Below are 26,614 nucleotides of genomic sequence, written 5' to 3' on the forward strand. Positions count from 1 at the left end.
GCACTCCAGCCTGGGCAACAGAGTGAGACTCTGTCTCAAAATAAATAATCAAATAGTCCCACATTCAGAGTGCAGTTTAGACTTCTTGGCCTTATTTAATCTTTGAAGTACTATTCAGAAGAAATATTCTAGATTCTGGTTTTCAGAAGTCCTTGAGTTGAAAAGGTTAAACATTAACACGGAACTATCCAGACTTCTTAGGTGGGTGTCCAGAGCTGCCTTCCTTTTCGCCTTACTAGTTGATGAACGGATGCCTCCTAGTGATCAATCTGTGTAACAGCTTAAAGTGCTTTATAAGAGTGCTTTGTGCTGTTTTTTTTAACCATAGTACAACCTCCTTGTGGATCCAAGCACCGTCCATCAGCTGTCTCCATCCTTTCTGTTCTGCCAGCAGCCTAATTCAGTTCTCATTTCTCATCTAAGTTTTTGGGTGGCCCAACCACCTGATCCATACTCTCATACACATGGTCTTCAGTTTTACTCCTAAAATATGACAGAAAACTTCTATTCACCTCCCATTGTATATAACATTCCAATTCCTTACCCTTGCATGGCAAGTCCTCCACAGAATGGGTCCTGCTTGCCTTATTTCGACTCTCTTTCGGCTCAACCTTGAGTGAGTGCCATGCATATATCTACTTGTCCTCACTGCCTCCAATTTGCTTTCCCGAATCCTCTGTAAGCTTTCATTCTTCAAAGCCCAGTTCAACTCCTACCTCTTAGATTTCTTCTGGCTAATTCCTTTCTAATCACTTCAAACTCTGATGAGTAGTTACCAGATTTTCACTTTTTTTTTTTTTTTTTTTTGAGACTGAGTCTCGCTCTGTCGCCCAGGCTGGAGTGCAGTGGTACCATCTTGGCTCACTGCAAGCTCTGCCTCCCGGGTTCACGCCATTCTCCGGCCTCAGCCAGAGTAGCTAGGACTACAGGCACCCACCACCACACCCAGCTAATTTTTTTGTATTTTTACAAAAATTACAAAACGGGGTTTCACCGTGTTAGCCAGGATGGTCTTGATCTCCTAACCTTGTGATCCACCCGCCTCGGCCTCCCAAAGCACATGTCTACTTCCCTAAGCATCTAAGATCCTGGATAAGTGTTTTCACCATTGTACCTAACGGAGAGCTGATTGACAGCACTTATGAGGGGAAATGACTAATGTTTTGTCTGGAAATGTTGTTATTCAAAACGGGCAAGCAGGCTATCTTATTGAATATTATTAACAAGTAACCAGGGAGTCTGATGATTTGTAAACTTGTTATGGTAATATTAGCTTTGAAATGACAAACGAAAATATGGAACTGAATGAAGTGGAGCAGAGAGGAAGGTAATCCAATGAAGGAGGCTGAGACCCAGTATTACATCGTCACAAAACTGCAATCACTCAAAAGTGTTGATATTCTGGCTCTGGGTCTTTGGGGTGACAAGATACCCCAGTAACTAACAGTGGAAGCATTGCTCTGGCTGAATAGCAATCCTCGGTCCCCTCCTAAGAGCCCAAGAACACCTATCCCCTTTCCTAAGTGTGTTTCTACTCTGAAACCAGATAAATGCACCCATTGTTTGCAACTCAAATATCTAATTGACGGTCACTTGGGCAAATACTTCCATTTAAGGAACTAGATTCCAAGGATATTTCCCTCTTTTGCTATCATTTTTCCATTGCCACAGAACACACAGCCTGAGGTCATAGGCTGTTCAATTTGATCACTATTATCTCTGTAAGAAAAATATATATATATATCCAGTAATGGGCAAATACCTTTCTTAGGTGATAGAGGACATATAGCAGTGAGTGTAGACAATTCTCCCAAAAAATATGAGAATAAAGAAAAAAGGTGGTAGTGGTGTTACCTTAGAAGAGGAACTCAGGCTTCAGAGAGGGTAGGTTTCATTACAGACAAGGTAATCTAAGAGTAAAAGTGATAAAAGAATTCTGTGGGGTAGCCAGACTCAGAAAGGTGGAATAACACTTTTATAAAAGATAAAACCCAGGAAACGTTTATGGCAAGCTTGTACGTTGCCACTAAACCTACCAGAAAAAGCAAATCCCATTAGAAACCCCCATCACAATTTATAACTATCTGATTTAAGTAAATCACTGTTGAGTAACAATGAGCACCCCTTAAACAGGTCAGAAACCAGAAAACACATAATAGTTTTTATTTCTAATGAGATTTCATTTACTATTAAGGCATTGTCTCAACCTCATTTGTGCATGCATGGTTCTGAGAAAGGTTATCATGCAAAATGAAATAAAAAGCCTTGGGCAAAGTAGGACTCCAATCATAATTAATCCTTTTGGGCAGTATTTAAAGAAAATTACTTTTCTCAGCCCTGTTCACTTATTTCTGAAATGCAGTCATTTGCCTTATGTTCCAGGATATCCTTGATCAAATAATCCTTTTCTAAATCAACTTATTTCAACATATGTGGCCAATGTGGCTGTCATCCTAACCTCTCCTGGCATTCACACCCAGCTCTCCTTTATTTACTACCCTACTTTTGGCACTGTGAGCATAAACCATAGGTTCTTCTTTTTACAGGAGAGGCTGGATGCCAGTAGCCTTTAGCCTCCTCCTTCAGCCCATCTTGTACCTTGAACCTGGACAAGATGTATAGAGCCCCAGCAGTCACCTGATAATAAACCAACTTGCAACAAAAATAATGAAAGTCAGTCTGAGAACCATGAAGCTCCCCTATCAGTCCCAGAGTCTATGTCTAAGCCTAGACTCAGAAAAACCTATATAAGCCACATTGTATTGGGGCTGTGTTATACATTATAACAAATACAAACTCTTCAGGGCAGGGGAGAGAAAAAGGAAAAAATATCTGAATGTTGTTTAAATGTAGATTAACTCGGGTCTCTAAAATATTTCATATTCTGAAAGCTCTAGCCTAAAGAACATGCTTATTTAACCACTAGTTGTGTGATAGAAATATCTACAAGGCAGTGCAGTGTTCATCCAAATGCTGGCTCCAACACAAATCAATTGTGTCCTTGTTAAAGTTACTTAACTTCTATCCTTACGCATAAAAAGGGAATATCCTCAATCAAGTATGATTAAGGCATTATTTTTATTATCTTAATGTTAAATGAACATTTAGTTCTCCCAAAATTGCTGATTAATACTGTCAACTGAAATCTCACTAGTTTAAACTATACATGGAATAGCAGTGAAGTTTTTTTTCTCAAAACCTCTCAGTCTAGTTACATTATACCCAACTTTTGTAAACACGTGTACTTAATGGTCACCTTATACATACCACTTGAGGTTCCTTTACCAATCAAGCTTGACATTTTTGTCTGAGTGAGTTCACTATGTATTTATCTGGAAATCTCAATCGTCCAGCTATAATTCAAGTAAAATATTCCAAAATGATGGGAAAAAGTTTATGTTTTTTTCCCTAAAGGAGGCATACAATATGTAATTTATTACAATATGTAATAAGTTTTGGAGGTTTTGTTATGCAGTACTAGGTAACTGCAACTATTGATATGCCTTCCCCTGAACAGCTGACTCTTGAATATCAAACTTGAACTAAAAGGGTCCACTTACACACAGGTTTACTTCTGTCTCTACCACCCCTCAGACAGCAAGACTCCCCTCCTCAGCTACTCATGAAGGCAATGAGGATTGAGACCTTTATAATCCAGTTCCACCTGAGAGTAAATACACACACACACACACACACACACACACACACACACAGATACAGATTCTGTTGCCCAGGCTAGAGTGCAGTGGCACCATCTCAGCTCACTGCAACCTCCAACCTCCCAAGTTCAGTCAATTCTTGTGCCTCAACCTCCCAAGTATCTCAGACTACAGGCGCGCACCACCACCACGTACAGCTAAGTTTTGTATTTTTAGTAGAGACAGGGTTTCGTCATGTTGGTCAGGCTGGTCTTGAACTCCTAACCTCAAGTGACTGGCACGCCTCAGCCTCCCTAAGTGTTGGGATTACAGGCATGAGCCACCGCACCTGGCCATGATAACATATTTTCGATTCCTTAACATTTTCTCTAGCTAACTTTTTACAGTATATAATACACGTAACATACAAAGTGTGTGTTAAATGTCTTATTGGTAAGGTTTCCACAGTAGGCTATCAATCAAGTTTTTGGGGAAACAGTTTATACACAGATTCAATTGAGGGAAGCTGGGGCCCCTAGTCCCTGCATTATTAAAGGACCAACTGTATACACAATCCAGCTTTGTTTCATTGGTTTTCTCAATCTGCACGAATGTAACAACTACAAAAGACCTTAGGAGACTGAACTACTGAGAACCAATCATTTGACTTGCTACACAGTCCCATACGGGATTATGGTTGGTACATCGAATAGGTCTAGATAAATCCTAACAGACCTACACATACAAAACTTTACTGTACACTTACCATGTTCCAAGCCCAGTGCTGGAAATTAGGAAACTCATTAATGAGCAAGTATTTCTAGAGTACATTTTGAACTGGTATGGAACAGTTCAGACTTATAGAAACAGAGTAGGTATGAATGAAAAGGAGATTCTATGCTGAACTAGTAAAACACATGCACAAAAAAGTCCAGTGGCAGAAGTAAAAGAAAAGGTAGCCAAGCAGAGCTGAAACAGTACAAATGCAGGTTAAATACGCTGGGCTGTTGATCTCCAAGTTGCTGTCGAACTTCTGGCACTCACATGTTTATCACACATTCCCAGTTCCTTCTTTTTGGCTTTAAATTTAAAACATGTAAGAAACTGGCTGGGCGTGGTGGCTCACGCTTATAATCCCAGCACTTTGAGAGGCTGAGGTGGGAAGATCACAGGAGGTCAGGAGTTCGAGACCAGCCTGGCCAAAGTGGTGAAACCCCATCTCTACTAAAAATACAAAAATCAGCTGGGCTCAGTGGCGCACGCCTGTAATCCCAACTACTTGGGAGGCTTGAACCCGGGAGGCAGCGGCTGCAGTGAGCCGAGATCATGCCACTGCACTGCAGCCTGGGCAACAGAGCGAGACTCTATCTCAAAAATAAAAATAAATAAAACATGTAAGAAACTAAAAAGCAATGCTTTTATTTTATGCAATATTTTATCCTGAGTTTCAAAATAATAAAACTCAATTTGTTCTAGGATCCACAAAACTTAAAACGCCCAATTTCCCATACAAAAATTAAACAACCAGACTGACTTATTTCCCGTCAGCAATCTATTATTTCTAAATACCCCATTTATTCTTTTATTCAGACTGTTGAGGATGATGTGGTCAGGCCTCAATATACCCACTGTAAGTCAAAAATATCGTAAGTCGAAGATGCGTTTAATATAAAGTCTTAAGTCAAACCATTATAAGTCAGGGACTGTCTGTACTAAGATTTTAGTGAATAGCTTAATTTTTGTAAACTGGAAAACCTGACAATATGAGGTCAAAAGGAAGAAACACAAGATACAAAGCACACTGTATTTTTGAAAATGTAATACATCAATCAAAATTTCTTATGAATAAACACTTATCCTTGAGTAAAATAATATCATATACCAACAAGGATGTTTCCATTTATGTAAAGTCATGTAAGTGATCCTCAATCAGTCCAAGAACTTTTTTATCCAGGTTATATTTTAATATCTGGAGTTTTAATCCAGCATACAAAAATCAGCAGTATACATCTATTAAGTTAATTGCAGTATTATTTCACCATCACCATTTACATTTACTTTTCAGGTATCAGAGACTTAGTGCTTTAAGTAGCAAATTACCTAAATTATGAACACTATTTCCAAAAACAAAATTGAGCTCATAATTACCAAGTGTATATGTACAGTGCAGAAGATTAAAAAAAAAAACTGAATTGGCATATATTTCTCTTTTCTAAAGCTCCTATGAAGAACTTACGCTCTTCTGCACTATCAATCTATTCTGTACATTTAAAATAACATTTGTTTTGATTTAAAGTCAAAAATATAAAGGCTTAAATTTTTATAAGACTAACCCATGAAAAAGGACGCAAATTTTAAACCAATCCCTGAAACCAAAGCATTCAACTATTTGAATATTAGTTCAATGTTTCTACATAGCACGATAAGATTTTCACAGTTTATCAAAGTTTTGTCTTTATTTTTAATAATGGGAATGGCCTACAATTACAATAAACAGTTAATTCAGTTATCTTAGGGGCCTTACCATATCATTAACCTATTCACACAACAAAAATATTTCTATGAAAGTTAATATATCCTTTCATGTTTAAGTGTGCCAAAACAGAAATAGAGGTAGAATCCCATTTTTCTTAAGTACCACTCTATTAGCCAATTCCACACAATTATTTTTGCAACCTAAAATAGTGATGCTAATACTGCTTCAGTAAGCTAGATTTGCTAATTTAAGAATCCTAAGAAATTATATATGTGGCTTTCAGATATCCATGTTAAACTATCAACTAATCAATTTGTGGAATATGTGGAACACTTACCATATTTGAGTGACCATAAAGCAAACAACGCTAAAATTTTTTCTAATCAGTGTTCTTTGTTAAGTGACTATATGACACTTCACCATTTCTAACAGGAAAAAAAATGAGACTTACTTGGCAGTCTGCATGGGCTGCTGGAAACCAGTGTAAAAGACAAATCTTCAAGTGTCTCAAAAATGTTTGTAGATAACTCAGAATAGTAACTCAGAATATAATCTATCGGGAACTATGGAATTCCATTTTAGTCTTCAAATAATAAACTCCACTTAGCAGGGATTGTGAGATTGCTCTTAAAATTATGGATTTACAGAACACAGTGGCCTCAGCACAAAATAGCTCACTCTAGACATCACTACTCTCCACTCTTCAAAAAAAAAGTATATATATTCATTAAAAAAAAAACACCCAAAATATCACCAGTACATTTTATAAAATTAAATCCAAATTTTATTAAGGATTTCAAGTTACATACTTCAAATTTCTAGAATGGAATGGAATCATTTTGGAACTGGAAAAATGGCATAAACACTGACATCCCTTAAGAAAATTCTTCTGCAAACCACATCCCCATTATGTAACAAGACTAGGTATTATCTACACCTTCACTTTGGCAATAGCTATTTCCTAAAGAATGAAAAAGATGATTTTGCTACTTCAGTTCATTAAAAATGGGATTCTATCTTTAAAGTTCAGAAAAAGCTGCATTTCGATGAACTATAGGTTAAAAAAAAAAAAAAGCACATAGTGTCTAATCAAAGCAAAGGAAATAATTTTGAAAATAAAGAGAAAAAAGCTATTACAATTGGTTAAGGATTTCCAGTAGTAAGTTAAAATCTCAGGAGAGGAATGGATAGCACTACAAACAATGTGTTCACATTCCAAGACCTTAACACTAACATCTCAAAAAGGAAGTTTTCACTACCTCTAAAAATGAATTCAATGTAATTTTATTAAGAGCAGGAAATCTAGACCTTCCTCTAATGACAATCCAATAATCCACCCTCGCTGTCATCAAAAGTTCAACCCCCAAATTAACAGTAATTAGCCTGAGGTATTATAAATGTGGCTCTACAGTCTGAAATTTAATGGCATCTTTTGTCAAAAATAGTCTTATTTCCACTTTAAGTCTCATGACAATACTATAGTGCTATCCCTGTAGTATTTACTACAATACAGTCATCAAAAATATCTGAAAAAAAATCTTGGACCTTGTGAAATAGTGCATCCATCCACTTCTATAAAAATAGGAGCCACGCAAAGATCTAAAAGAGTGCTGACTGCCCAGATCCAGAACAGAGGTACTTAACCTTTGTTTTCCAGTTTAGTTATCAAAGCGTGGTGTGAACAAAATGCTGAGTGTCACACTGGCGTTACAAATAGGCCCAAAATTTTGAGCTTTTAACAAGATTGAGAAACATTATATGAGATTTAACTCAATATGCCTTAACACATCCATGAGGTAGTTAGGTAAACAGTACTACCCATTTTAATACACAGTAAACAGAAGCATGGGTTTAAGTGACATATTCATACTTTAAGCAGTAAGAATTAGAAGAAACCACAGAAGCTTGGGGCCTTCTCTCTAGCTCTAACCCAAAGAAAATGAATTTAAAAAAAAAATGCATCAAATCACTTAAGATTTTCTTTTTTCTCTTTTTACACTTGCTTATTAGTATAGTATCTCATGCCAAAGCTGTTACCCTTTTCTTCAATAATGTGGTAAAAACTGAGTATAACCCTTAATTCAAGGAAGGTCTCTGCTTCTACCTGAATTGGTACAAAATTAAGACATTATCTTGTAAGAACTAAAATTGTATTTGAAATTTTTATTTTAGGCTGCAAAAACAGAAACAAGCAAACAAACAACAAATAACTTGAAAATAGGCTTGTCAAATGATGTAAATTCATCCTTTCCAGGGAAGCAGAAGGTAGACCCTACCACAAAGAAAAGATGCTTAGTTAATAGAGGTTAAATTTAAAAGTACAGGTAAATTCAGGCTAACTTCTGAAAATCCCGTTTTATTCACCTCACTGTGGTACCAGTAACTACACTGAGCCAGGTTACTTTACAGTTAACTATGTCACCTAAAACACAATAATCCACTAACAATCTAATACAGTTATTGGGTGTGGTCATACTGGAAATTCTTAACCATATCGTTGTCTTGCCAATTTTTTTTTTTAACGATACATTATCTTAGTATAAGTCACTGCATTTCTGTAACAAAGTAATGAAAGGCACAGCTAATCCAAGCGGACTTAACCCTATTCAACAACCAGCTGAAAAAATACTTTGGTTCTTCAAGGAAAAAATCATGAAAAAAAAAAAAAAAAAAAAGGTATTTCCTTTAACAGTTGTTAATTTTCATAGCTGTACTCCAAGAGCTACATAAAAATATTCCAGAAGAACCAAATTATGTAGCAATGAATGAACATGCGTGACAGAATTTGTGCATTCAACATATCTGGCAGAAAAACTAGCTAAAATGCTAGGTAGAACAAATTGGTCTTTAAAATATCAGTTTCCTGTCCTTTAAAAAAAAATTACCTAGTCTACCAAGAAAATACAAAAACATAAGGCTGTAAGTAAATAAGAGTTGTGTTTAGGCTATTACAGTGCAGGTTATCCTCAAGGCCACATACATCCTGCTTCACTGCTGCTTGCACTCTGCTGGGTTTTGATCCTTCTGTTAAAGGAAAACAAGAAGTCAATCTATCTTCTTCTACCTGCTTCAGTGAATTTCTCAATAGTAATTACTGCCTTAATTATAACAGTAGCTCACTGTTGTCAAAAGAAATGGTATAGGACAATGATGGTAAATTATTTTATTAGCAAGTCACTGAAATGCTAAAATCAAGCTCAAACTTTACACTGTACAATTAATTCCATAAAATGACACACACTAAACCATAATCTTAAAAAATAAAGTTACCAAGCAATTTATGTTATATTATCAATCAGCTTTGCTTTTGCTAATCCTAATATAACAAATTTTAAGGAATAATAGACAAGGACTCTCAGTGACTGAGTAAGAGTAGTTGGAAGGATCTAACAAACTGCACTGCTCCCCAGTTCCCGAACACTCCTACCACCAGATCTTTTAAAAACCTTTGTTTATTTTCTAATGCTTAAGAACTGTTATAATTTATCCCATTAAAATAGAATCCTAGGGTGCACTGTACCTGAAACTATAAAAAGTACAAAGTCCAAACAAAAAACGTTTCTTAGAAAAAGGTCCACTGAAATTATGTGTACTGTTCAAAATGCCAGTGGGACTGAAAAAAGAAAGTTATCCAGTCAGTAGGCTTTACTGATTAAAGACTTTAACGGAGAGAAACTTGATATTCAGAAACACCAACTCTTACTTTAGCTGTCTTAAATTTAATAGAAAGCAGCACTAATTTTGCTCACCTTTGGGTCATAGTCTGGATCATTTTCCTCATCTCCTTCTTCTTCCCCTTCCTATATTAAAGTTCAAAATGCATCCATGAAGTATGTACATAGTAGGTAAATTGGCTCATAATGTAGGGAAAATTTAATACAAGTTACTCTATGGGTCAACAGATTTTCATGATTACAGAGTTTGACGATAATACAATTTAATCTGAAAGCTTCTAATATGAAAAATTTCCCAACACAACTTGAGACATCCAGACAGCTTTTATTGAAAATAGTTACTGCAGCCAACGTTGGAAAAGTTTACTGCAGCTTTTGACTTCTTCAAAGAGCTGATAACCCTGCAGCAGAACAAAATTATTTGAAATAAAAAAATGTTGCTGAGTTTTGCAATTTATTTATTGAAACCTTATACATACATTGTTTGGCTGTAGAATTCTAAAATCATGTTTTCCAAAATGTTTTTATCCCAAATCACAGAATGATTATAGCAAAGGAATACATAAGTCATTCAATTTGCTTCTCAATGTGTTAACCACAGAGAATTATTTGCTCATTTGGTAAACATTACCTCATCCGCTTCTTCACCTTCTTCATCATACTGAAAAGCAAAAACAGCATATGTGTTGAGTGAATGTAACACACATTTCAGAGTAGCATTAGTAACATTCATCACTGTATAACTAGTGTCTTAAAAGAGAAAACCTACTTTCCTATCAAGAGGCTGATTATAAATTAACACAGTGGCTGCAATAATCACTCAGCTCACTGCCAATTTATAATAAAGAACAGAGTACAATCATGTGGATAAAATGGGTGATCAGACAAGTATTACTGTAAATATTACTCACCCACACTTAAGTGTGGAATGCACTGTACGAAAAGGACCTAAAGCCTACTCTAACAATGGCCGTTTAGCAATAAACATATCCAAAACATCTATATGCAGCCTAATCTTAACCTAATCATCACTCAATACTACCTTGAATAGAAATTCTATGCCTCCCAGTAAATGTTTTCTTGTGCACTAAGAAAAGTCCTAGTTCTGTGAAGTCAAGGCAAGGGCATAATACATCTATAGCACTAACCAAACATAAAAAAGTTTCACAAACTCAGAACAACCTTATTAGCAGAGAATCAAAAGCTAAATGAATCCAAAAATCCTAAGGAGACATACTGAAAACCCAGAAAAGCTATATCCAGAACATCAGTAATTAGCCTAATTTTGAATTATATTATGTCCTGTTTCTTAAAAACTAAACTCATCTATTACCAATTCTGACCACCATACCCTCACCCAATTATTTCTTTGCAGGATTCAAATTCACTTACATCATCATCATCATCTTCAATAGCTTCTCCAGTAAAATATAACACTGATCTCGGGATTATACGCTCACGTAAAAAGTGACCAATTTCGAAGTCTGCAGCAAGGATAGCTTCAGCATCATCATCCTATTTTTAAAGGAAAACAAAAGCAGAAAATTTAGGAATAACTGTGTTACTTAACGTGGCAATGTAAGACTCTTAGAGGCTGGGTGTTATGGCTCACACCGGTAGTCCCAACACTTCAGGAGGCCAAAGTAGGAGGATCACTTGAGCCCAGAAGTTCGAGAGCAGCCTAGGCAACACAGTGAGACCCCCACGTCTCTACAAAAAATAAACAATTAGCTGGGCAGGGTGGCACATGCCTGTAGTCTCAGCTACTTGAGAGGCTGAGGTGGGAGGATTGCTGGAGCCCAGCAGCTTGAGGCCGAAATGAGCTGTGATCGCACCACTGCACTCTAGCCTGGGCAACCGGGAAAAAAAACAAAAAACAAACAAACAAAAAAAAACCTCTTCAGTTTAAATTACATGATGAAGGAAAGAAATGCTCAACTTTACTCTTTACTTTCCATGATTTTTCTCACACCATATTAACAAACAATTTGTCATTTTTAAATTTCCTTAATAACTTTTCCAAGTTTTTAACAAAAAGAAAAGCTAGCAGGCCAGTATGCATACTAAGAAATTGTGAAGAATAAAAAATTAGAACTGTTTACTTAGTTTTTGCTGGTTTAAACAGAAATACACAAAAGCAATTGTTACATATGTCTGCAATTTTCCTTTGCCCCTAGCACTTTGCTTTTTTAGAGACAGGGTCTCGCTATGTTGCCCAGGCTGGTCTCATGTGATCCTTCCACCTCCGCCACCAAAGCCGCTGGGACTACAGGTGCATGAAGCTGTACCTGGCTTAGGATTTCTATTTAATGGCAAAGCACAGGGTAAAAGTGGGTCTGGCATTATTTACAATTAAAATAATTCCACTTCGGCAGGGCGTGGTGGCTAGCGCCTGTAATCCTAGCACTTTGGGAGGCCAAGGCAGGCGGATTACCTGAGGTCAGGAGTTCAAGACTAGCCTGGCCAACATAGTGAAACCCCATCTCTACTAAAAATACAAAAAATTAGCAGGTTCAGTGGTGCGCGCCTGTAATCCCAGCTACTTGGGAGGCTGAGACAGGAGAACTGCCTGAACCCAGGAGACAGAGGTTCCGGTGAGTGGAGATTGCGCCACTGCACTCCAGCCTGGACAACAGAGCCATATTCCATCTCAATAATAATAATAATAATAATAAAATAAATAATCTCACTTTAAGTTCTATGATACTAAACAATGAGCACGCCCTCTGTGAATTCCATGAATGTTTGAGTCAACAACATAATCTAATAAATAAAAAAGTCCAAAAAGGGGGTGGGGAGGAATTCAAACCACAGGTGGAGGTTTTCTATCCTTAACTAGACTGTTTTGTCATCATCAATATTTAGTAACAAAAAAAAAAAAATAGAACTTGAATACAAACTCCAACACATCCACTGATACGAAAATAGTGTGATGCTCTATCTTACTAAAGTAGTTTTTCTCACCTGAAACTCAACACTGCTTTATGTTCTCTTTTTTTGTCCTATAAGCCAAGCCAGAAATACTTACTTTTGCCTTTTACAGATTTGTTCTAAGCCTTAGCCAAGAGTATTCCAATTCAAAAGTATTCAGTTAAGGTTAATTTCTAATTCCATATATGGACAAACTATTTAAACTATCTCAGTTAATTTAAATTCAAAAACATGCCCAAAAGAAAACCAAATTCAAAACATACCTGCCATACCTTGCGTGTATAGACTTTCTTTAAGGTTGTTCCTCAGTTCAGGCTATATGGCAGGAACATTTCATGGTTCTCTGCCATATGCCATATATATGAACATACATAGTCACAATATGAAATCATATTTACATTGGGGTAACAAATTCAGGAATGCATTCTAACCATAATGTAGTTAGGAATATAACAGTATAAATGACTTAATACATTCTGGTTTTACTAAGGAAGACAATAGTTTTGAAAAGTTAAATCTCAGCCGGGCGTGGTGACTCAAGCCTGTAGTCCCAGCACTTTGGGAGGCCGAGACGGGCGGATCATGAGGTTAGGAGATCGAGACCATCCTGGCTAACACGGTGAAACCCCATCTCTACTAAAAAATACAAAAAACTAGCCGGGCGAGGTGGCGGGCGCCTGTAGTCCCAGCTACTTGGGAGACTGAGGCAGGAGAATGGTGTAAACTCGGGAGGCGGAGCTTGCAGTGAGCTGAGATCCAGCCACTGCACTCCAGCCTGGGCGACAGAGCGAGACTCCGTCTCAAAAAAAAAAAAAAAAAAAAAAAAAAGAAAAGTTAAATCTCTCACAGCTTTTTAAGTTTCAAAAGAAAAGAAAACCTTAAGCTTTTTATCTCAGTGTTTCTCAGTAGAGGCACTGATATCATTCTGAATGGAATTACTTTTCAGATCCAAAATGTCTGCCCCATGCATTGTAGGCCTCAGAACTCAATGTAACAACCATCCCACTCTCCACTTGAAATTCGGTGCTTTAATTTCAAATATAGTTAACAATTCAATAAATAAATAACAATTCAACTTACCAGATCTCCACTCTCAGGAACTGCAAAATTCAGAAAAGAAATTACAATGAATAAGAAGCTAAACAACGCTTATTATAAAATAACCACTAATACTCACGCTAAAACATTATTTACCTTCAGGAGGGGCAAAAAAATTAAAGAAAGAGTCATTGGAAACTGTTTTAGTCACAGTACGAACTGTCCCACGTCCCTTGTGTTTCTGCTTCTTCTTAATGGTTTTCAAAGTGACATTCTTTCCTTTTTTCCAATCTATCTGGCACCTTGCAAAACAAAGAAGAAAAATCTATTACAATTGACAATCTTTCAACTGCTGAACTTCTAGAAGTAAATGTTCTATTTAGATTTCAAATTTTAGAAGGGTGAATTGCTTCAAATGTTTTCTATAGCAGTATAAAGGGAAAAATTTTATTTCTAATCAAATATTTAAAATAAACATATTTACAACTAGCATAAACACATAGTATAATTTAAAGAAGCATTCCTTTGCAGAAATATATGTGAGACAGTCGTGGGCCCAAGGAGAATTACAGGAAAATTGATAAGCACTTTTCAGAAAACATATTACCAAAATGTTCAGAGACAGACTATGTACATATATGAAACTGAAAATAACCGAGTATACAAATCAAGTATAACAAAAACAGAAAAAAACCATTTTGTTAAGGTAGTAAAATTAAACTCACCCTGTACAACCCATAATTTCTGGTCCATCAAAAGAAAAGGGATCAGAATCATCTGGTTCTGACCTCATCCTATATGTCTTTGTCAGCACTTCATTTGTAAAATATTCATTGGGTTCAAAGTGAAATTCTAAGACAAAACTCTGAGGAGAGGAAGCATAAAAATCAGTTAAATACCTACCTCATACATTTCAATACGTTAGTAAATACAGCTTAATCTGTGTTTTTTAATAAACATGTATAATATTCTAAATGGTAATTTTTTTTCTACTCTGAAATACAATCTTTTTCTTTTTGAGAAAGAGTCTTGCATTGTTGCCCAGGCCGGAGTGCAGTGGCACAATTTCAGCTCACTGCAACCTGTGCCTTCTAGATTCAAGTAATTCTTGTGCCCCATCCTCCCAATTATCTGGGATTACAGGTGTGTGCCACCACACCCAGTTAATTTTTGTATTTTTAGTACAGACAGGGTTTCACCAGGTTGGACAGGCTGGTCTTGAACTCCTGACCTCAAGTGATCCACCTGCCTTGGCCTCCCAAAGTGCTGGGATTACAGGCGTGAGCCACCGCGCCCAGCCCTGAAATATTTAAGAATGGGACAGACTGTCAGATAAGCCCCAAATTATGCTAAAATCAAAAAAATTATGTTAAAATCAAAATGAGGTACAAATTGAACTGAATAAAGCTTAGTTTCAATTTACAACTACTAAATAATTAACATGTTTACACAACAGGCTAGGCACACCTGAATAAAGTGACCATGTTGTCTCCCTTACTCCCCAACTACCGGAGGAATCAGGCTTTTAAATAGCATACTAAACGTGAACTTGACACAGAAAAAGCCCAACCTTAAGCATCTACAGCCTATATTCTTAGTAGTTTTGCCCATAGTTGACATTAACACTGGTGGTTTGGTGGACAGGTTGTTCGCTGATCTTTCCTTATTAAGGGGTGGGTGTCCTCTAACATCAGTTTCATGTAATTCCCAATTTCATTAATGCAGAAAAAGTACTTATTCACGTTCCCTTGGCATTATTTTTATCCACTTATCCAAGAATAAGGATTATCTGTGTTTCAAACACAGTTTATGTTCAGAAGGAGGAAAAGGAAAAAATACTGCCTCACAATTAGCAGCATCCAAATACTTATTCACTACAACCAAGAGCACCAACCTTACCCTTGAATGTTATCTTTTTAAAAGTTTCTATTTATCTACCTGTAAGTTTCTATCTATCTGTAAGCATGTTACAAAATTATAAATATTTCAAAGTTCTCTTACCATAGGCTGGCCAGCATCTGAGAACTTCACTTTAATATCTTTCAAGTGTTTCAGAATAGGTTCATCATGTTCCTTCAAATTAAAAAATAATAATAAAAATGAGTAACATGGCATTTGAGGATTGTCTTCTATTACTACACAGACACTAGCTGACTGAGACATAATATATTTTAAAGTAGTTTTGTACAGCAATTACGAACCTTAAGACTTACTCTCCAGGTTATGGCTTATACACTAAAGCTAATTTATACTGTAGTTCTACTGCCACTGGTAGAGAAAAAGTGTCCAAGTAGACAACTAAATCATTATATAGGCTGAAAAATTCAAAATCAAGTCTAAATAAGGCATATCTGCTTTAAAAATGTTTCCTGATTATAACTGCTGCCTTTTCCAGCTGCTTGTCTCCTTCCTCCTGGTCGTTCCTTTTCCACTTTGCTAAAGTAGAATTGTAATTAAGTAGTAATTATGTGGAAATCATTTCTTTTTCTCCATGTAACTTCCAAGGACGACAAGACAGGGCAACATGTACTACTACAATGTAGACAGTAGGGGTAGGGGCTCACTCAAGAAATGCTTGAAGCAAAGTTTCCCAAAGGTGACAACTATTATGGTTTGCCAGACAATGTAACCACTGTGAATGAGTTTAACATCTTTATAGCATTCTTTTAAAATGCAAATTTCTCCTGGAAGAGTTAAGGGAATTGTATAATTGCAGCTGTAAGAATAACCTTCCCATCATACTTCCATACTAAGTATGTAAAGACAGAAGGCACAGGGTAATGAGAAAACACCAGTCCATAATGAGCAATTATCAATGGGACCATTTCATCATCTCATTTTTTAAAATAAACTGTAATTTATTTGATGACATTAATCAAAGCTATAATTTCCCTTCTACAGATATTAACTGTTTAAAAAGTAAGCAATCATTCTAGAAAGATCAACACTGAAGAGAACAGTCATCACAGCCATTTAAACTTCAAAAGTTTACCCTTCAAAGTAAACTGGCACGTTTATGAATAAAATTACCTGAACCATATCACTGAGCAAGTCAACATTCTTAAAAACAGTTAACCAAAATTCAGGAATTCCTTTGGGGTCTTCTTTTTCTTCATCCTTTTTCTCATCTTCGATCTTGGCCTTTTCTTTCAACTCCTCCTTGATAAGTGACAGCAAACATTACGTAATACATAGATTAGACCTCTTGATTAAGTAACAAAGGTATAAAAACCAAAACGCACAGTCACCAGATATTACCTTCAAAGTTCTAGTCTATCTGTGTAAACACTGCCATTGTCCGTGACAAACCTTAATTAATCCCTTCAAAATTACTGCTACCACACCCCTCCAAAGAGAGCCACTAAAGTGACCAAGATCTGTAGGAAAAACCATTTTAGTTTAAAAAAAAAAAAAAAAAAATTTTTTTTAACTAATTAAAAATGAAGACTTAAGCATAGTAAACAAGAAAAGCAACAGAAATACTAACTTGGTCCAATGCCTCACCCCATGGTGTTATTAATCAAAACATTATATTCTCTTTACCAAACAACATAAAATAGCAATGCTAGAGAGTTGGATCACTTAACACAGCACTGAATGTGTGTCACAGCTCTGCCATTATTCACTGTGGGCAGGTCACTTAGAAGCCTCCATGTCTTCACTTGAAAATGGCAACAATCCTCAGCCTATCATGAAGTTAAAAAATATATATATATAATGAATCTACAAACTAAAAACTGTTAACCAGGCATGGTGGCTCACACCTGTAATCCCAGCACTCTGGGAGGCTGAGGCATGTGGATCACTTAACATTAGGAGTTGGAGACCAGTCTAGCCAACATGGCCAAACCCCACCTCTACTAAAAGTACAAAAAATTAGTCAGGCATGGTGGCGCATGCCTGTCATCCAGTTACTGGGAGGAGGAGGCAGGAGAATTGCTTGAACCCAGGAGGTGATGTTGCTAAATGTAGACAATGATTAGAGAAGAATTTTCCAAATGAATTTGCAAAACTTACTGTAGAAAATTCACCCAAACAAGAAGCTGGAATTAGTCAGGGTCAAGGAACAGCAGGGGAAGAAGAGGAGAAGAAAAAACAGAAGAGAGGTGGAAGGGGTCAAATAAAACAAAAAACAAAGACCTTACCACAAAAGATTACTATAGCCAAAATTCCCAGAGCAAAGAAATATGTGACAAGTGTGTGTAGCCTTGTAACTTTTGAAATTGATCTTAAAACACACAAAGATTTATTGCTCAAAAATTCTCCTGTGGTGCCTCAGTAACAGGGGAGGATGAAATTATCATTCAAGGAGACTTTACAGATGACACAACTGATGTCATTCAGGAAAAATGGCCAGAAGTACATGATGACAGCATCGAAGATCTTGGAGAAGTGAATTTGAAAATTTGTCTGTAGTTAATGGCCTGAACTTAGAGTTGATATGGCCAAAGGGAGAGAGGCCTTTATAAACATATATATATATTTTCTACAGTAAAACTGTAGACTGCCCTCCCTCATCCTTGGCATTTTCACTGTTCTGTACAAGGCTGCTTGGTTTTATTGCCAAAGTCAAATAAACAGGGGAGACTATCATGTTCATGCATGAATACAATTTAGTCAAATAAAAAAATTTGGTCATTTGGTACTGACTTTTTTTTTTTTTGAGATGGAGTCTCGCACTGTTGCCTGGGCCGTAGTGCAGTGGCGTGATCTTGGCTCACTGCAACCTCTGCCTCCCGGGTTCAAGTGATTCTCCTGCCTCAGCCTCCTGAGTAGGCGGGATTACAGGCGCCTGCCTCCACGCCCAGCTAATAATTTGTATTTTTAGTAGAGACAGGGTTTCACCGTGTTCGCCAGGCTGGTCTCAAACTCCTGACCTCATGATTGGCCCCCTCGGCCTCCCAAAGTGCTGGGATTACAGGCATGAGCCACTGTGCCTAGCCTTTCTCTTTCTCTTTTTATTTTTTGAAAAAACCCAGCAGACTTTTTGTGGGGAGCATTTTTGTTGATTATTTTATTGACCTAAAGCTGAGTGATTTTTTAAAAGAAATTGAATTTGGCTCCCTCACCAATAATATGTCTCCTTTCTTCTTTGATGTGATAGTTTTGAGATGGGTGAGAATCTAATAGATTTGTGGCAGAATCTGCTTCGTTGTTATGAAGTCCACCCTATGGGCACAATAACATACTGTTGGTAGGAGGTGTTCAAGCTATTCTGGAGATTATTTGGTAAAGTATACTAAAAGCCCTAAAACCATGTATGTGCACTGTTTGAACCAATAAGCTACTTCTTTGACATTAGAAGACATTAGAAGAAACAATAAGCCTTGCAATAAAACTTATGGATGAAAGTATTCTTCACAATATGATTTATAATAAAAAATTGCAAATGTTATAAATGAACAATTGGAAAATGGTTAAGGAACTGATGGTGCACACTGTGTGGTATGTTTATGTTTAAAGATGTGGTTTGCATATATGTTTAAAGAATCATATTTTCTAAGATTATTTGGAAACATGTTTGGTAATGCCAAGTGGGGGCACACCAGATACATCTTAGACATTTATCATCATCATTCTGAGTGGAAGGCCATTCAGAGATGCTAGAGGTTCTTATTCTGGCCATAAATCACATGAGTAAAATTCTGCTAACCAATTAAAAATAATGTACACCCATGCTCAATATATAGTCCTGGAAATAGCAATTGAAATATGTCTTCTCACAAGAGAAAATGACAGTTTTAATGATGCATTAGATGAATTTAAACTTTAAGTCAGGTGCTGCAAATTGGATAGAAGACTTGTAGTTTTAATGCTGTGGACACTTTTAAGAAAGAATCCATGAAACCACTGCTTATTGCCATGCAAATTACAATCTTGAATGACTGTTTTTTTAATATAAAGTATTAGAAAAATGTAAGATGTAAAATTAAAAAATGAAAAAAATACAACTAGTTATATAATATTGTACTCCATCATTAAATGCTAACATTTCTGACAAGTCCTAAGATTTTACCATCTATAAAACATACTAAAATAAAGTTGGTACTAACCGAAATCTCATCTTCTTCATCTGGTTTCCATTCACATTCTTCTTCCGTAGGTTCATAAATTGCATTAATAATCTCAAATCGCTAAAATGATTTAAAAAAAAAAAAAAAGGCTGTATAAAATCACTGGCATCCAAGGTAAAACCAGTGGTTTCTCACTAAGAAGTCTTATAAATTTAACAAATGCATACCACAACTTTAACTATTATTGATAGTTCCTCCAAGTGCCTCTAATAACAATTTCAATGAGAGTTCTAAAGACTAACCTCTTCCAAGTCTGCTTATATTTCCACACTTCATCTTCTAGAATGTTAAATTAAACAAAGTAGGAGAAAGCATTACCTTATCAAACAGAGGCTGATAGAGAACAGCATACTTCCTTTCAAGATCGTGAACTTCCTCATAGAATTTGGCTTCTATCTGTGCACATTTAACTTGCAGGTTTTTGAGAGCATTCACTCGTCTTTTAACTACCCTAGGCAGGCTGAAAGGTTAGAAATCAGTTACATAGCATCACACTAAAACGGAAGTCACACTTCTTTTGTCATACTGAAACTGAAGCATTGGAGTTAGTGAATGATAGGTTTTTTATCTGAAGCAAAAGGTAGAGTCAAAGTAAATAAAAATCAAATAGATATAAATATACTGACCCACTGGCTATATTTCAAAAGTAGAAATGTAACTAGGTAAATTGATAAAATGTACATCATATTGTCAACCCTAAATCTTTACCCAAGTTAAGTGCTAGACTTGTCATTGCTGAAGTCATGGACTAATCATTTTAATTCTGAGAATAATGATTACTTAGATTTTTCTTTTACATATATCTCACCTATACTAGTTATTAGGAAAAGGAGGGGAGCATATGTATATCAGGAAAAAGGACAAGATTCCACACACCATTATTTTATTTTAGTCTCCATATTTAATTAGGAATTAGTAATCACATTATTAAATAAGAGTGTAACATACTATAAAGAGCAGACATGTATTTTTAAAATAACAGCTTTAGGCCAGGTGCTATGGCTCACAACTGTAGTCCCAGCACCTTGGGAAGCCAAGGCGGGTGGACTGTTTGAGCCCAAAAGTTCAAGACCAGCCTGGGCAACACGGCAAAACCCTGTCTCTACAAAAAATACAAAAATTAGCTGGGTGTGGTGGTGCATGCCTGTGGTCCCAGCTACTTGGAAGGCTAAGATGAGAGGATCACCTGAGCCTGGGATGTCGAGGCCGAATTGAACAAGATTGCACCACCACTGCACTCCAGCCTGGCTGACAGAATGAGACCCTGTCTCAAAAATAAATAACAGCTTTGATGAGATAAAATACATACACCATACAATGCACTGTGAAGCACTATTTTAATTTTTATTTTAGGTCAACCTAAAATATATGTGTATACCCTATATATATGTATACCCTAAAATATGGGTATATGTGAAGGTCTGCTGTACAGATTATTTTATCACCCAGGTATTAAGCCCAGTACCCAATACTTAATTTTCTGCTCCTCTCCCTCCTCCCACACTCCACCCTCAAGTAACCCCAGTGTCTGTTGTTTCCTTCTTTGTGTTCATGAGTTCTCATCATTTAGCTCCTACTTATAAGTAAGAATGTGTGGTATTTGGTTCTCTGTTCATGTGTGAGTTTGCTAAGGATAATAGCCTCTAGCTCCATCCATGTTCTCACAAAAGACATGATCTCGTTCTTTGTATGGCTGCATAGTATTATGTGATGTATACATTTTCTGTATCAGATCTGTCATTGATGAGCATTTAGGTTGATTCCATGTCTGCTACTGTGAATGGGGGCACTGATTTTTAACAGGTTATACACACTAGGTTTTGAGTCTCCTAAAGAATGATTAAACCTCTCTAATAATAAATGTTCACACTTAAAATGTAGCTAACTTCAGGGAATCTATGCAACAGATACAAAATCCAGGTTAAAATTTCCTGCCACAAACTTTTGTGAATCAAATAATTCACTTAGTCACTAGTTTATTTAATATTATTAGAAATAAAAAACAAACCCTTCAAGATACCAACTTTCTATTTCTGCTAATTTTAAGTAAAAAGCACTACTCTGCCAAGGTGGTGAACCAGCATGGGCTTCTGGCTTTTCTTGCTCCCCCAAAAAGCTAATCCCAGAAACTTTAGAACAAGAATGAAGCAACTACTGAGGCACACACACACCATAAGCAATTTCAGGTAAGACTGGAGGTTGTGTTTAACTGGTACAGGGTGACCAACAACTTCGGGAGAGAATGGCCACAGTAGGTAGCCATGCGGACAGGCTGGAAGATAGCAATTCCGCAAGAAAACTTTTTAAGTTCTGCTCCTGCCTTGCAACAATCATTGTCTGTCATCTTCACCCTTCGCAAGAGCCAAACGCCAGGGTTGATGAAAGCTGCACTGGTTCAAAGCCCTCAAACATGTATTTGCTCCAATCTAGGAATAATGAATTGACAACCAAAGAAGACTAGTCCCCCACCCCTACAAAGCACACCATAAAAATTGCCTGGACTGGCAGCAAACTTTCAGTCTAAGGCAACTAGTGCTGCACTACTTAGGCTCACCCTGTGCCCTTCTCCTTGTCACAAACCTTCATTTCTCCCCAAATATTCATTATTAGGGTAACTGGTATTGCCTAATGTGCCAGAGCTTGAAGAATAACTAGACACTTCAAGGGTACAATTTCTATGAAAGAGTGAAATGATTATCATCTGAAGCAGCATAATTAGAGAATTTAAACAAGAATGTAAATATACTTAGAGATGAGGAAGATTAACAACATGCAACAAGACCAAGAAATCTAAAACAGAGAGGGAATGTTAAGTATGAAAAATACAATAACTAAAATAGGCAACAAATAAGAGAAACAGGATAGATTAAACTGAAGATAAAGTCCATGATGTTGAAAAGTTCTACCAGAAGGCAGCATGAAAGACAGATGGAAAATAGAAAAGCTCTGAGATATGGATGACAAAAGTAGCAACAGCTGACAAACAGAGAAGGGGTACAAAATCTTAACATATGAGAATGATACATTTCTCAGAATTAAAGCAATATAAAAATCCTTACTCTGCTTCCTAGACATGTTAATGAGATTTATGAATATCAAAGACAAGAAATTTCTAAAGGTATCCAATGAAAAAGAATAACCTACAAAGAAAAAGAAATCAGACTAACAACAGGCATTAAAAGAAACGCTGAAATAAAGAAAAAATAAATTGTAGTTTTTAAGAACTCTGAATTTACTACTTCATAGCCAAACTATTACTCAGATATAAAAGCAAGACAAAAATTGTATCAGGTATACCAGGCTTCAGGTTTGCCACAGATACTCACTATATATTACTAAAAGCAACTTTGGAGGAAGTTAAAAAAAAATCCAGCAGATTCTATGTAAGGTATGGGTGCAGTCAAATATCTTGGTAAATTTCTTGCCTTGAAGGGAAAAATAGAGGGCCAGAGAAAGCACGTTTATAAACAATATAAATATTGGTAAATTTAAGATATCAATAGGGGTAAATAAACTTAGATACTAGGTTATAAGCCACTACCATAGTAACAAAAATCAATGCATTAACTTTGGAACCAGCAGAAGACGACTTGATTTATCCAATGGGAAGCCGAAAAGAAGAAAGACCCAAAGTAAAATAAATTAAAAAAGAGAAAGATGGCAGCAATAAATCCAAAAACAATATAACTTTTAAGAAATGCAAAGTCAGCCTTACTAATAATAAAGAAGCAAACATTGAGGCCAAGTGTGGTGGCTCATGCCTGTAATCCCAGCACTCTGGGAAGCCCAGGTGGCTGAATTGCTTTAGCTCAGAAGTTTGAGACCAGCTTGGCAACATGGTGAAACCCCATCTCTACAAAAATAAAAAAATTAGCCAGGCATGGTGGTGCGTGCCTATAGTCTCAGCTACTTGGGAGGCTGAGGCAGGAGAATCGCTTGAGCCCAAGGCTAAGGCTGCAGTGAGCCGTCATTGTGCTATGGCACTCCAGCCTGGAGACAAAGAGAGACACTATATCCAAAAAATAAAAGAAGCAAACATTGATCTACAGGAAGAAACAAAGATGAAAAGATGAAAAAAGACATACTAGGTTAAAAGTCTAAAAAAAAAAAAAAAAGAGGCTGTGGGTGATGGCTTATGCCTGTATTCCCAGGACTTTGGAACACCAAACTGAACCCAAGAGTTCGAGACCAGTCTGGGCAACACAGGGAGACCCCATCTCTACAAAAATAATAGCCAGGCACAATGGTATGTACCTGTGGGTCCCAGCTACTTGTGAGGTTGGGGTGGGAGGATCACAGTGATCCATGAGTGTGCCACTGCACTCCAGTGTGGATCACTGAGTGAGGCCTTGTCATAAAAGCTGGGGGTCGTTATTGTAATATCAGACAAATAAAAATTATGGCCCCCCCAAAAAAATTATAAAATACAAAGGAAGACACGTATCAGTAAAATGAAACAAGAGAAGAAATGTTTATCACAAATATTATACACCTAATATGGCTTCAAAATATTTCAATCTACAAATGACAGAAAAAACTGTCAAGTCAAACAGACAACCAATAAGCAGAAATAAAGAGAAGCTGTGAACAATACAATAAGCTTGAGCTATTAATTTCAGCATACAGATCTTCACAGTCAACATTTACAAAAGTAAGAGTATTAAGGCCATAAAAAACACAAATTAAAAAATAAAATCAAATGAATTAAGCATTCAATTTAAAAAACTGGAAAGAGAGAGTACCATAAAGCAAACCTAAAAAAGAAATAACATTAATGCCAGAAATCAGACAGCCACAATAACGAAAGACAGTCTGGAAAAAAGGAAAATCAAAAGCCAAATTAATATTCTAAAAAATTAATAAGATCAAGACAACTAGCAGAATTAAGATGCAAAATACAGAATATGAAAACCAGATTTTTAAAACTATTGTCAACTATGTACTAATCAATTTTAAACCTAAATGTGTACATGTTTAAAATATGAAACTCCAAAACTGATGAGAGAACTTGAATAAATTAGTATGTCAAACCAAAAAAAAAAAATTCTCCAAAACTCCCCAGGACCTCTACTTCCCAAACTCCAAAGGTACAAACTAAATTTTTAGAAGAGTTCTACCCTAAGAACAGCTAATTCCTATCTTATACAAGTTGTTTCAGGAAATAGGAAAAATAAAAAAAAAGCAGCCATTCATTAGAGTAGGCAACTGAAATTTGACTCCAAAAACCAGTTAAGCATTACCACTTCCTGAAAGTTTCTTTATGCACATACCTACATGCATGCACACAACACAAGCTCATTTCACTAACAAGTAAGAACTGTAAAATTCAATTACTCAACAATGTATCAATAACACATCATGATTCAATTTACTACAGGAATGCAAGGCTAGTTTGATATCCAAAATAAGTATTTCCAAAACATGTATTTACTATATACTTAATATATTGAAGGAAAAAGTTCAATAGAGCATCTTAATTGATAGAAAAAAACAAAGGTCAGATTAAAAAACAGTAAATAGGCCTGAATTTAATAGAGATTTTATATTCATTCCCAATATGAACAGAAATAAGACAAAGATGTCCTTTTTTAATACTAATGTTTAACACAGTAGTGAAAGTCCTGGTAATGTTGTAAAGAAAAATACGTGGTATAATGTAATGTGGAAGAACAGAGCTAAAACTGCCATTATTTGCAGATAAAAATCTTGTGACTAAGGGGGCAAAACAGAACACATTACTACAATAAATTTAGCAAAGTTACCGGATACAAGGGCAACTTAAAAAAAAACAACAGCAATCCTCTGTAAATCAAGAACAGCCAAACAGAAAATACAATAAAAAAAATGCTATTCACAACGCCACACAAAATACACAGAAATTAACTTAACCAACAGACTCTATGAAGATAACTTTGAAACTAAAGACACAGAATGTGACCTGAATAATTAGAAGTATGTGGATGAGACAATATTAAAAGATATAATTCTGTAAATCTATAAATGCAATACAATTCCTATCAGAGTTTTAATTTTTTTTTTTGCTTGTTGACAACCCTGATAAACATAACTGTCAAAAATGTGGATGATTGTGTTTGGGGGAAAAGTGTGGAAGGATGCAACCTGCCCTGCCAAATATTAAGACAACTATAAAGTCATAGTAATTAAGTGTTACAATGACAAGAGACAAAGACCAATAAAACAGAAGAGTGCTGCTCAAAGACAAACACAGGTGTTTACAACTTGATATGCAATGAAGGTAGGTGGTACACCTAAATGGGGGAAGAATGGATTGATTAGTGAATAGTGAGAAAAAAAACTAGCTCATGTCACTGGAGGAAGACCCAAAATAAACAAATAAATAAACCTTGCTCATTAAAAAATGAGGCAGAAAAAAAAGGAACTGGAAGTTTACATACACCAAATAGAAAGGTAGACTCTAGAGGGATTTAAGACCTAAATGTAAAAGGTAAAACTATTCAATAGGAAACGTAGCAGAATCCAGGAGGGACTTCTTAAACAGTTTCAAAAGCACAAGCCCTAGGGCAAAATATTTTACTAAAATAAAACTTAACTGTTTACCAGAGGACTCCATGGCTAAATTAGTAGAAATGACACATTATTTAGAATGTCTAAAAACTGATAAGGGAATAATATTTGGAATACAAAGACTTTTGCAAAGCATTAAAAAAAAAAAATTGCAATCCCAACATGGGCAACCAAAAAGGTTCAAGCATTATGAAGAAAAGCTAAAAACTCATTTGAAATCATAAAACACAAATAAGA

At 36.1% G+C, this 26,614-nt stretch overlaps 1 protein-coding gene across 7 annotated transcripts in view; it reads right to left on the bottom strand.

Annotated features, from left to right (window-relative positions):
• Positions 1-6,871: 6,871 nt before the first annotated feature.
• Positions 6,872-26,614, bottom strand: part of NAP1L1 (nucleosome assembly protein 1 like 1) — a 38,332-nt gene continuing 18,589 nt past the window's right edge. For 4 of the 7 annotated variants that reach the window (XM_050748541.1, XM_050748546.1, XM_050748547.1 and 1 more), the window contains 11 exons: positions 20,150-20,291; positions 19,811-19,891; positions 16,788-16,916; positions 15,759-15,830; positions 14,483-14,622; positions 13,914-14,059; positions 13,800-13,819; positions 11,181-11,303; positions 10,420-10,449; positions 9,864-9,914; positions 6,872-9,138 (listed from right to left, as the gene is read on the bottom strand). In XM_050748541.1, coding sequence (XP_050604498.1) covers positions 9,103-9,138; positions 9,864-9,914; positions 10,420-10,449; positions 11,181-11,303; positions 13,800-13,819; positions 13,914-14,059; positions 14,483-14,622; positions 15,759-15,830; positions 16,788-16,916; positions 19,811-19,891; positions 20,150-20,291 — 970 coding nt within the window. In that variant the 3' untranslated portion in view covers positions 6,872-9,102. The remainder of the gene's footprint in view (positions 9,139-9,863; positions 9,915-10,419; positions 10,450-11,180; positions 11,304-13,799; positions 13,820-13,913; positions 14,060-14,482; positions 14,623-15,758; positions 15,831-16,787; positions 16,917-19,810; positions 19,892-20,149; positions 20,292-26,614) is intronic. The other 3 variants (XM_050748543.1, XM_050748545.1, XM_050748544.1) reach the window with 2 other exon arrangements.

Source organism: Macaca thibetana, chromosome 11, assembly GCF_024542745.1.
Source record: "Macaca thibetana thibetana isolate TM-01 chromosome 11, ASM2454274v1, whole genome shotgun sequence".
Lineage (NCBI taxonomy): Eukaryota > Metazoa > Chordata > Mammalia > Primates > Cercopithecidae > Macaca > Macaca thibetana.